This window comes from Jatropha curcas, chromosome 4 (assembly GCF_041381405.1).
Source record: "Jatropha curcas cultivar XTBG-Jc1 chromosome 4, XTBG_Jcur_1.0, whole genome shotgun sequence".
In the NCBI taxonomy this organism is placed as follows: domain Eukaryota; kingdom Viridiplantae; phylum Streptophyta; class Magnoliopsida; order Malpighiales; family Euphorbiaceae; genus Jatropha; species Jatropha curcas.
In genome coordinates this window covers 19,452,528-19,463,563 of record NC_143154.1, presented here as the reverse complement: position 1 = coordinate 19,463,563, position 11,036 = coordinate 19,452,528, and the positions used below count along the sequence as shown (strand labels likewise).

General features: G+C 30.9%; 1 protein-coding gene across 4 annotated transcripts; it reads right to left on the bottom strand.

Annotated features, from left to right (window-relative positions):
* Positions 1–542: 542 nt before the first annotated feature.
* LOC105638673 (mitogen-activated protein kinase 20) lies at positions 543–10,547 on the bottom strand. 4 transcript variants are annotated; one of them, XM_020681127.3, is made up of 11 exons: positions 10,217–10,547; positions 10,018–10,104; positions 8,364–8,772; positions 7,933–8,060; positions 7,730–7,789; positions 3,037–3,186; positions 2,691–2,846; positions 2,352–2,566; positions 2,095–2,196; positions 1,375–1,538; positions 543–1,287 (listed from the first exon to the last, which is right to left on the bottom strand). In XM_020681127.3, exons 2-11 carry the CDS (start codon positions 10,039–10,041, stop codon positions 830–832), a joined length of 1,866 nt encoding a protein of 621 aa, XP_020536786.1. In that variant the 5' UTR covers positions 10,042–10,104; positions 10,217–10,547; the 3' UTR covers positions 543–829. The 4 variants fall into 4 exon arrangements, with proteins under 4 accessions (XP_020536786.1, XP_020536787.1, XP_089576311.1 ...); XM_020681128.3 differs by having other exon boundaries at positions 10,249–10,547; XM_089720185.1 differs by having other exon boundaries at positions 2,352–2,563; positions 10,249–10,395.
* Positions 10,548–11,036: the final 489 nt, after the last annotated feature.

The window sequence follows — 11,036 nt, the reverse complement described above, 5'->3', positions numbered from 1 at the left end:
GAATTTTCATATTCATCCACTTAATCCTTCAATCTGTAAAACTATAGTTAATGAAAAAGTTTCTTTTTAAAGTTGCACTTATTTAACCTTCAACTTGCAAAATTTTATTTATTTAACACCCATAAAATAGCTGAAACTATGAAAATCATTGCTAATAATTTGTGCCAACAAATATTATAACATATATATTCTGCTCGTTGTTGAATATAACTATCCAATAATTGAAAAACTTATAAAATTTGTGTTTTACAAATACAATCTTAAAAAATTAAAGTGTTTAATAAATATGATTTCATAAAATTGAATGATCTAATAAATCAATTTAAAAGTCGGAGGTGCCAGAATTCTAATCAATTTAAATCGGAGGTGTCAGAATTCTATCAATTTATGTATTGAGCCTTTGTAATTGTTGCAATGTAGGGCAACTTAGCGGAATTTATATATATATATATATATATATGAAAGATAACTTTAGAAGCGTTTATTCATTTCATGGGAGGCCCCAAATAATAACCAAAAGAAAAGATTTGTGAGAAGTCAAATTGTGAAAGAAGAGAAATGAGGCTTTTCCGCATTTTTTTAACCACTCCATGTAGAACGTTCCTATTTATATGTATTTTTTCCTTTACAACCGCTAGTATGTGCTATCATAGCAAATCTACTGCCTAACAGAACCCTACACGCCTGATCCTACAAGATGCCCCCATCCATCGCTGTGTAATGAAGCCACCGGCCACCCATAGAAAACTCCCTGGATTTTCAGCCTCTTCGATTGTCTCTACATGGACCACTCCATTTGGCACAAGATTACAACTCCCCTTTTAGTGCTTTAGTACATCTTTGTCATACCATATTGAACAGTCCCAACTTTTCTGTGAGAAGCTGCAGTTGTAGCAGAGGCAGCAGCACTGATCCCACCATACTGAGCCTTGGCTTGTAACAAGTTTGTGTTGATTGTAAATCGATCATCAATAGGTTCCACCTTATTTATTCCCACACGGGTCATAAAAAAGGGATTTGAGTCGATGTTGATAGCTATATCTGGTGCAAATTTAGCAGCTGTGTCAGTGCCAAATTGCTGGACTTGCTTTTGCGAAGACAATTCCCTTTGAGTTTCCAGAATAGATTTCTCTTGCTTCGTGCTAGATTTGCGGCAACCATACGCAGGAGGGAGAGCCTGTGTAGGAAGGACTGAACCTCTCACAAGCGTTCTTGGGTCATAGGCATCTTTCATGATACTTCCGTTGTCATATGGAGCAACAGACCCCACAACTTTTCCTGGTTTAGCTGTTGGACATGCAATAAAGTCTTATAAATAGTGAAACGATATTAAACCCAATAGATAATTAACTGGCAAAAAGAGACCGAGAGTACCCATTGGAATTCTCTGTTGTGCCTGCAGGGTTGATATATTTACATAAGTTCCGTCAGAGTCTCGGTAATTTTTGTTGTATGATTCCTCCACAGTTTGTCGCTCTGTCAAGGAAGCAATGTTCTGTTCCCTTGGAGGAATTGAGTTTGAATGTACAATTGTAGACCTGCCAAAAGCACAAAGGAAATTAATTGACTTGGCAATTCGAAAGAAACATAAGCCAACACAAAATAGAGAAACTAGCTAGCAACATATTAAAAGCTCTCAATGAGACGAGAAATGAACCAACTAGTATCTACTGGAAGAAAGGGGAAAGAGATATAAGGAAATAAACGAAAATGAAATACAATCGACCTCTCTCCCTCTTTCTCTCTATCTCTTCTTTTCTTTTTCCACAATATCCTCAATAGTTAGTAGTCAGAGAGGAGGGTAAGGTGACCTTGGTCCAGAAACACAGAAACCTGCCCTAAGTTTTACCACCAGACTAAATTGGCACTTCTATAAGAAACCAAATATGACCAGGGATAATACATATTGCGTTAAATTTATTTCTTAACATCATGGGCCATTTTTTAGTATATGCCTCTATCTGTTCATACAAGATAATTTGAACTAATAAGAGCAAAATAACAAATTAGTACGAACCGGGATAGTTCAAAAAAAATAATTATAATAATAATAATGACAAACTGCAGAAGAAAATTCCATTTATTTTCATTCACCTAGGCAGAGAAACATGCTTTCTTTCAAGTGGAATTACTGGCCCACTTTTACCACCATTTTCCTCAAGATGTGCAAACTGCCTTCTAAATTGATCAACAGCACTGTATATAAAACATTTAAACAATCAGGGCAAAGTAAACCAAAGAGAGAATTAACATTAACTATAGTCAGTAAGATGGAAAATGTCATAGAAACAAAGAAATTTAGAACCTAGGTTTGATCATAAGAAGAGGTAGACAAGAGAGAGATACAGAACCTTGGATAAAGAAAGTTAGTCCTCTCTGTCCCATTTACATAGTCCTTGAGCAATTGAGGATGGTATTCCAGTATCTCTCGAAAAATTAGCTCTCGTATGTCTTCCTTTGTAACCCTTCGTCTCTCAAACTCAAACTCCATCTTTGTTATTGGTTGACAAGATGGTTCCCTCTCAACTTTAGCCAGCCCCTTGAAGTAAGGATCTGCTAATGCCTGCTAACATACCAGACCAAAATTTAACCTATTAAACCATTTTAAAGAAAAATATCTTTGATGTCACACCCTAAGCTGACAACATGTAGTCATGAGATTCCAGTTTAGTGAAAAAAAAGAAGCAAACCTCCTCAGCAGTTGGCCGGTCCTTAGGATCAAAAGCAAGTAGCCTTTCCAATAGGTGCAATGCGAATGGATCAGCATTTGGAAATTTCTGAGCAAATGGCACAGGTTGCTTTTTCCTCATGCTAGTTAAATACCTCCTTGCCTTGTCATTTCGAACCTGGAAAAAAAAAAAGTTAAAATCACATACTATTTGTGTTTCTATATCTGCAATATAACTATTTGGATTGGCAGTTTTATGTGCCTAAAAATATGGATGTGACTTGTGAGTTGAGCAAGCACAGATTAACTGTGAAATTCAAAATCAAGCATCGGACAGAATACTTGCACAAGAATAGAATTTGGCTTACCCGTGATATTGTATCTAATGATGGGGTGCCAAGCAAATCCGTCATCAAATCCAGCTGGTGAACAACATTTTTGCCAGGAAAGAGTGGTTTCCCTGTTAGTACTTCAGCGAATATGCAGCCTATACTCCATATATCAATTGCTGGTGTATACTGTATCCAGATTCCATAAGGAAAAACAACAAACACAAATTGAGTACAAATATGGGAAGCAAAACTTGCAAGAGAAACAAATCATACATAACAATTGTAATAAACAGGAAAGAATTCCACAGTTAGTTGCATAAAAACCAGTACTCTTGTTTTCCTACCTTCCAATGTCAATATTTTATCTGCTTTATGGTATACATGGTATCTCAGGATTATTCAGACTGGACTATACAAGATGTTGAGAAGATATTCTATTAATATGCTAAAACACAGATGATGGTATTTTACTAATAACACCCTAATGATATAAAGAAATGAAAGTCAACAAATTTTCAAGAGTCAGGATATAAAGTCTGAGGACAATGTAAAAGGAAAAAGGGAATAAAAAATTCCCACCTCAGTAGCACATGGGATAATATTGGGCCACATTATCACTTTTAGAATATGAGAGGAAGAGAGAGAGAGAGAGAACTACCAAGATGACATATGGAATTGTTACAAGTTCCTTTTAAATAAAAATATTTTGTTTAAAAAATAAAAATATATTAAAATGTATTTGAGATTTTTACTGCTATAGGTACGTAAAATATGGGATTTTTATAATTTATTACTTCTTATGCAAGAAATGAATTTGTTATTATATTTTATTCATGATAATTTAAAATTCACCAACAAATAAAAAAAAAATAAAAAAAAAAAAACACTCTTCCGTAAACCTTATCTAAATCCTACTAAATTTATATAGTGACAAAAATATCTTTAAAGATTTTAATTTTATTGGTTGAAAAGATAAAGATAATGTAATTTGATTGGTTATATTAGTTCCTTATTTAAATCTAAATGTTATTTGCTAAAAAATAAAATAATTATTAAAAGAAAATAAGAAATCTTTAATAGTGTAAAAAATAATTATAAGTTTAATAAAGTGAAAATTTTTATACAATCCCTAACAGAGAAATTTTATACTAATTAAAATTTTTAAATTATGCCCTATTGTAGAAGTTATGTCATATCTTAATTAGGAATTATAATCCATTGTAAAAGTTTGTCCTATCTTCATTAGCAATTATATATTGTATAGGACTACTATATATATATATATATATATATATATATGAAAGTTTTATTTGCTTCCACTATCAAGAGTTTTTTTACTTTTGTTACCAATCATACGTTGAACAGTCCTTGCTCGACTTATTATTTCGATTGTTTATATATTAATATTAATTTTAATTAAAATTTTAATTCAATTTATACCATATTATTCTATGTGCTATCAATGTTATTCGTTATCAATTGTAATTCAAATTTCAAATTTCAGAAATTTTACTATTTATGCATAAAATATCATAACCTTAAGCCTAATTCTCGATTTAATTTTTAACTTATACCCACTCGTATAATTTGGTTTAACTTTATTTTTATTATAATTATTATTGTTTATTTTTAATAGAAAAAATTATTTTCCATAAGAAAATTCATTATTATTATTTTTATTGCTGAGGGAATATTCTCTTATTCTATAATAAAATTAAATTTTGTAAATTATTATGAATCTTTTCGATTTTTGGATTTATGAACATTTATATTCAAATCTGTAGTAAATATTTTACTAATTATAAATCGTTTTCCATAATTTTGTTTAAGTTCTATTAATTATTGTATTCAATTGTTTTTATTGGGAATTAAAATAACAACGAGCATCATTTTTAGTAAATAATAAAAATTATAAATTAAATAACAAGTACCTAGAATAAAAAATAATACGTGCAACCCACATTCTTAAATACTAGTACATATTTATAATAGAACATTTTAATCCTTCATAGTTTAAAATTCACTAATAGCAACATAAAGATCGAAACAATAAAAAATGAAGTGCATTTTTTAGTTTTAGAAATTTACGTTTTAAAATGTTGTGAATATTTCATGAAGTAGCTGATTTATAAAATAGAATAATAATACACTTTTGATAGAAGGGTCTTAAAGAGGTATATTAGCTAATCCAATTGTGAAATTTTATTAGGTATTCGCCGTAAAATCCTGAAGAAAATTATAAAATTTATGAATAAAAAATCAATTGAATTAATATGAAATTATAGAAGAAAAAAATTAAGGATTTTTATTTAAGGTCAACTATTCAACCGAGGTTGAACCATAATTAAATTAGATATATATAAATTGATTTAAAATTAGTGAAATTTATTAAAAATCATATACTAAAATTTAAATCAACTAAAATTAGTAAAATTTATTAAAACTAAAACTTTCCAACAAAGAAATTTCAATGTAATAGATTGTTTTAACAAATAATTGATAATGAGTATTTATACACGAATCAATAAAGTTAGAGTTGTTTAAATATATTCTACTTTTCACTTTTGTTTTTCACTTCTAATTTTGATTCCCTTTTAATAAACTCATATCTATTTTTTCTTTGTTTTTTTTTTTTTATTATTGCTTAATTTCCATATGCAGAGTTTTTTTGTCCCTTCTTCCATTAGGGTTTGGTCCCTTTAATGTGAGGATTTGGTGTTACTTTTCACTTTTGTTTTTCACTTCTAATTTTTATTCGCTTTTAATAAACTCATAACTATTTTTTCTTTGTTTTTTTTGGTATTATTGCTTAATTTCTATATTTAGAGTTTTTTTGTCCCTTCTTCCATTAGGGTTTGGTCCCTTTTATGTGAGGATTTGGTAATAATTAAGGTAAGGTACTTGGTTTTATTTGGCTGGAGATTTAGATCTTGTTTTGCAGATGTGCATCTTCAATCAATAGAGCCTGGTAGTACGGCTTGTTCCTTCATTGATGATATTGACGCATAGTGGCAAACCTCATTTGTGAATGTCATATAAAACAGGTTTTTCAAAAAACAATCCAAGTATAAAAGATTCGAAAAAGTTATTTTGTCGTTCAAATCAATTAAAGGAGCAGTTACTACTATAAAGATTTATATATGTTATCAAGGTCGTCTTCAAAAAGAAAAATTTAATATTATCTCTTTTAATTTTAGTTTTATTATTAAAAAATTATATATATATAATTTATTTATTTGTTAAAAGCTCTATTAATTATGATAATGAATTCTATGTCTAATCTAATTTAGTATTTGTAATACTTGATATTACTATTAATAAATTATTTCTCAAAAAAAAAAAAAAATATTCCACGCAGGATAAATTTATTAAATACTCCCCCGTCCCAAAGTGTTTGTCCAATTAACTTAAAAGATATTTACTTTTCTTTTTATGCCTCTCACTATTAATAGTTTTAAATTATAGGAATGATCATTTTGTTTTAAAGGATAACAATTTTGGAAAAGTAGAGACAATTTCTATGAAGTGACATTATAATTAATTTGTTTCTTAAACTTTGTGTGAAAGTCAATAGGACAAATATTTTAGGCCCGAGGAAGTATATTTTTTTCTTAACCTTATGAAATGAGGATGAGAGTTTTTTTTATTATTGACAAGGGAGTTGGAGAAAAGTATAAAATAAGTTTTTTTTTAGCAATTTAGACTATATGGCCTTGGTGTTGGTGCATAGATAACATGTTAACATGTTTCCGAGTATACTCGTTTGAGCCTCATAGATGTTTTTGTCAACCTATTTTAATTTAAGATTTATCAATTAGAACCAGTCAAAACTCTTCAAACCTGCCTAAGTAACCCATTCGAGTACACCCAGTTGAAATCCAAACCATTCAGTCCACTTGGTCAACTGTCGGTTTGACAATTTATGGGTTAATATTAAACCCAACCTAGAAGTTTGACCCGTTTCCAGGTAAACCAGTTGAGCTGGCCAGTTCAGTCCAGGTTTGAAAACCAGGAAAAACTAAAATAGTGTAGAAGAAAACAAACAGGTCACTGGGCCATGGCTTAAACTGCTAGACACAAATGAGCTAGCTGCGAAAAAGGGATTTCAAAGACTAATTAATGTTTATACTCCTTCTCAAAGCTGTAGACAAAGTCCCATAAACTGAACCCATATTGGAGAGAAGGCCCTCTTCATAATTATTATTCTTCTTCTCTCAGTAGTAGAAAGCTCATTAGGTAATAGAGGGATTGTTTAAGACTTTTATTTTAGGAGGGCTACTTATTTTCCATTTTAGTTTCTCTATATAATATAAAAACAAGAAAGAAAGAATTCTGAGAGAACGTATAATTAAATCAAAACAACTAGAGGCTGGATCAATCAGAAGAAGAAGCAACAACCGCCCATTATAATCGGTGGCTGCTGTTGACGGACCAATGCCACCAAAGCAAAATGCCATCCACCCAACTTTTAGTTTTTATTATATGCCTCAAACTTTTATACTCCATGGGAATCTAAGGCTTTTTATATTTCCATGAAAATATTTGACCATTAAAAATATTTTCTAGAGTAAGACATTTTCTGAGAAAGTAATTTACTTTCTGCTATTTGGTTGCAACATCCCATGCTACTTCTTTTAATTGTTTTTACTTCTTTTTACAGCTATCAGATCAATGAAATCATACGGAATGAAAATTTTATATCGATTTAGTCATTTGTTCAAAGACTGACCTTGGAGAAGAATGATCCACAGAGTTCAGGAGCTCTATACCATCGTGTAGCAACATAGTCCTATAAATAAAAAAATAAAAAAACTAAAAACATCAGGCTCTTATATTCCAAGTAGATGTAAAAAGTACAAATACAAAAAAATCCAGCTACAATACCAGTATAGCAAACATCATAATCATCGTCTAAAATGTTAGAAGGCATACCGTCCAGAATATTGTCGTGGGAGTATCACTGAAAGAAACTCTTGCCAAGCCAAAATCACAAATTTTAAGCTTACAGTTTGCATTTGCCAATATATTCTTAGGTTTTAAGTCTCGATGATAGACATTTGCTGCAGTGACAATATAAGGATCAGATATATGACAATTGACACATTCCTAAGAAATCTTAAGATAGTTGAAGAAAAAAGGAAGTAAAAGAGAAGGATAGGAGTGACAAGGGCAGAAAGGTTTTAAGAAATAGCATCCAGAATTCAAGGGAAAATTAGACAATCAAGACAGAAGTTACACTTTACATAACAGAACAGCAGGCAATAAAATTGTTGCCAATCTAAACATGACCATAACAGTTCTAAACATGACCATAACCGTTACGGTTAACTGCAAAAAAGCAGTTAAGAATAAGAGAACTATACCTGTGTGGATATATTTTAATGCACGAAGAAGCTGGTAAAGAAAAAACTGATAGTGCTCCCGAGTCAAATCATCATTGGCTTTTATGACTTGATGTAGATCTGACTCCATTAGCTCAAAAACAACATAAATATCTTTAAAATCCCTCCTTGAAGGTGGATGCATTATATGTTTAATTTCAACAATGTCAGGGTGTCTTAGGAGTCTCAACAACTTTATCTCACGAAGAATACGAGCAGCATCTGAAATGTGTTCAAAAATATCATGTATCTTCTTTATTGCCACTTTTTCACCAGTGTGAGTGTCAATTGCTGAGCAAACAACGCCATAACTGCCTTTGCCAATAACTTCCTGAATTTTATATCTATTGGAATCACCATATTCAGAGAAAAAGTCCATCTCTGTTGAATTCTGAAACATAGGATACAATCAGGTCAGAATACAAGCAAATGCCCATGTTAAAAACAAAGAAGTCTCTTTACCTTTGATTTAAGAAAAGAATAGAGGGAATTCTAATAAGAACAATCAAAGTATGACATCCTTTAAGATAACTAAAGTATAAGATCCTATTCCTATGTACTGCTATGAATTTCAATTCAAGTTTTTAATCTTCACTTTACTCCCCAAGGTCCAAACTCAACTTACTTTAAATGTAGAAAATTATCAGTAAGAACTAACAGGAAGTCATAGAAAACACAAAAAGCAAATGATACCACTAAAATATGCGAAGACTGAAACAAACACAAATGTATATTTCATATCTACCGAGAAAATGAAACAAAAGCAATGGATTTAACTAGAAAAAGGATAAATTCCATTTAAACACCAGTCATGAAGAATAATAAAGTTCATAACTCCTGCTTGATCAGGAAGGGTGTTTGGAAAGGAAATAACAATACAAAAGAACCGGTAGCTAAACTTCAAACCAAAATGCAATCATACATGCAACCTCGAAATACCTGCACACACCAACATTTAAACTGAAAACAGATAAATGCATCTACTCCTAGTTGCAAAAAATCAAAATTTTACAAGCAAAATACAAACATGAAGTTCAAAAATTAGAATAATGATGAATTGATGCGTGAACCCCAAATCATTGATCAGCAAATCTACTCATGTAGACAGAATCCGATCTGCCTATAGATAACAAAGGGGAAATAAATAAAAATAAAATCTAATGAAATCATTGAAAACTTTTGGTATTTAATTCGAGGAATCATATACCAGAAACAAAATGAAACTAATTTCTCCAGAAGTAATTCAAATCCGATAACCACAATATCGGTCAAAACAAAAACTTAAAAGGCGAAAAATATACCCAACGTCTCTCATAATTAAAATACCAAAAAAATAGAGATGTTTTCTAATGTAATTTCCAAAACAAAACCTACCAAAATTATATATCTCTACCTACCCACCAAATATATTTTTTCTTTTTTCTTTTTTTATATGGCATTAGGACTAATAAAAACTGTTCCATATAAGGTTTCAAGTAACAACAAATTTTAATTTTGGAAAGATATTGAAAAGACCCATAATCAACTTTTTCAATAATAATGATGATGACTACTTTCTAGATCATATCTAATTAATCAATTGCTAATAATCATCATATCACAATTTTAAATAGTGATAATCAATAATAATCATCACCTTCTTCCTCTGATCTTGCTGCATTTTGTTTACGTTTTCTCCTCCAGAACTGGTAAACTGTAAATCGTTCGTTCCAACGACGAGAATCTGATTTTTTTTTTTTCCAGTTGAGATCAAATTAACTACAGAAAAACCTCAACAAGAAACGACAACAAAACAATGATAATTAGAAAGCATCAGCCACATTTGCCCCACATACCCCTGCTTCTTATGAACAAACCGAAATCCCACCTTATTCTCCGCCTTGAATCCTTCACCAATTCCCTCATACACGCCTCTTTCCACAATCCAACCGCAAAAACTAGCATAAAGCAGCCACGGCCGTACGACGATCAAGCAATAGCATTGCCTTTCCCTTTGCGTACAGATCCAATTTGATTAAGCATTAATTGTTGGAACCCTAGAACTGAGTTGTTATACCTTCGTTTATTTTATCTTTGAAGGAAGCTATAGTGTGTGGCTTAGAGTGCAGAAGCTGCAAGATCTCAACACCGACAAGAGAGAGAAAGAAAGAACGAGAGAGGCGTGTGGCGTGAATCTAGAGCAATATATAAGAACCACGGGTATTCAGGGCATGTAGAAATATACGGATAAGGGTATTCAAATACGGAATTGGCAGTAGCTTGTAATTATGGATGTATTTTGGGGTGAAGTTGGTAGGGTTGGGTGGTTCGGTTCAAATCGAATTGCTCGATCTCTGACCGAATATATAGAAATTTTTCAGATGAAAACCAGTTGAATGGTGAACATAATTGAACATATTATTTTTAGAACCGAACCATTGACTAAATAAAATTCTTAGTTTGGTCGATTTTGGCTACTTTTAGACAGATGAAATTTAATTTTCTTTGAAATTCAGCAAACCAAGATTATGAATTTGATATATTAAAAAATATTTATAAAAGGAATAGTTACTAAATTTGAAAATAAAATTAATCTCATAAAAAAGGTATAATTATATTTATTAGAAAAAAAAAACTAGTTTTATCTGCATTAACAAAAATTAAACTGAAAAAAAG

What these genes read in the sequence shown, in the direction of transcription:
- LOC105638673 (XM_020681127.3), bottom strand. Translation starts at nt 10,041, where the DNA reads ATGCAGCAAGATCAGAGGAAGAAG. An exon ending in ATTAAAATATATCCACACAG is followed by an intron (nt 8,061 to 8,363) that starts GTATAGTTCTCT and finishes TTGTCACTGCAG; the next exon opens with CAAATGTCTATCATCGAGAC. An exon ending in ACAACAGAGAATTCCAATGG is followed by an intron (nt 1,288 to 1,374) that starts GTACTCTCGGTC and finishes CATGTCCAACAG; the next exon opens with CTAAACCAGGAAAAGTTGTG.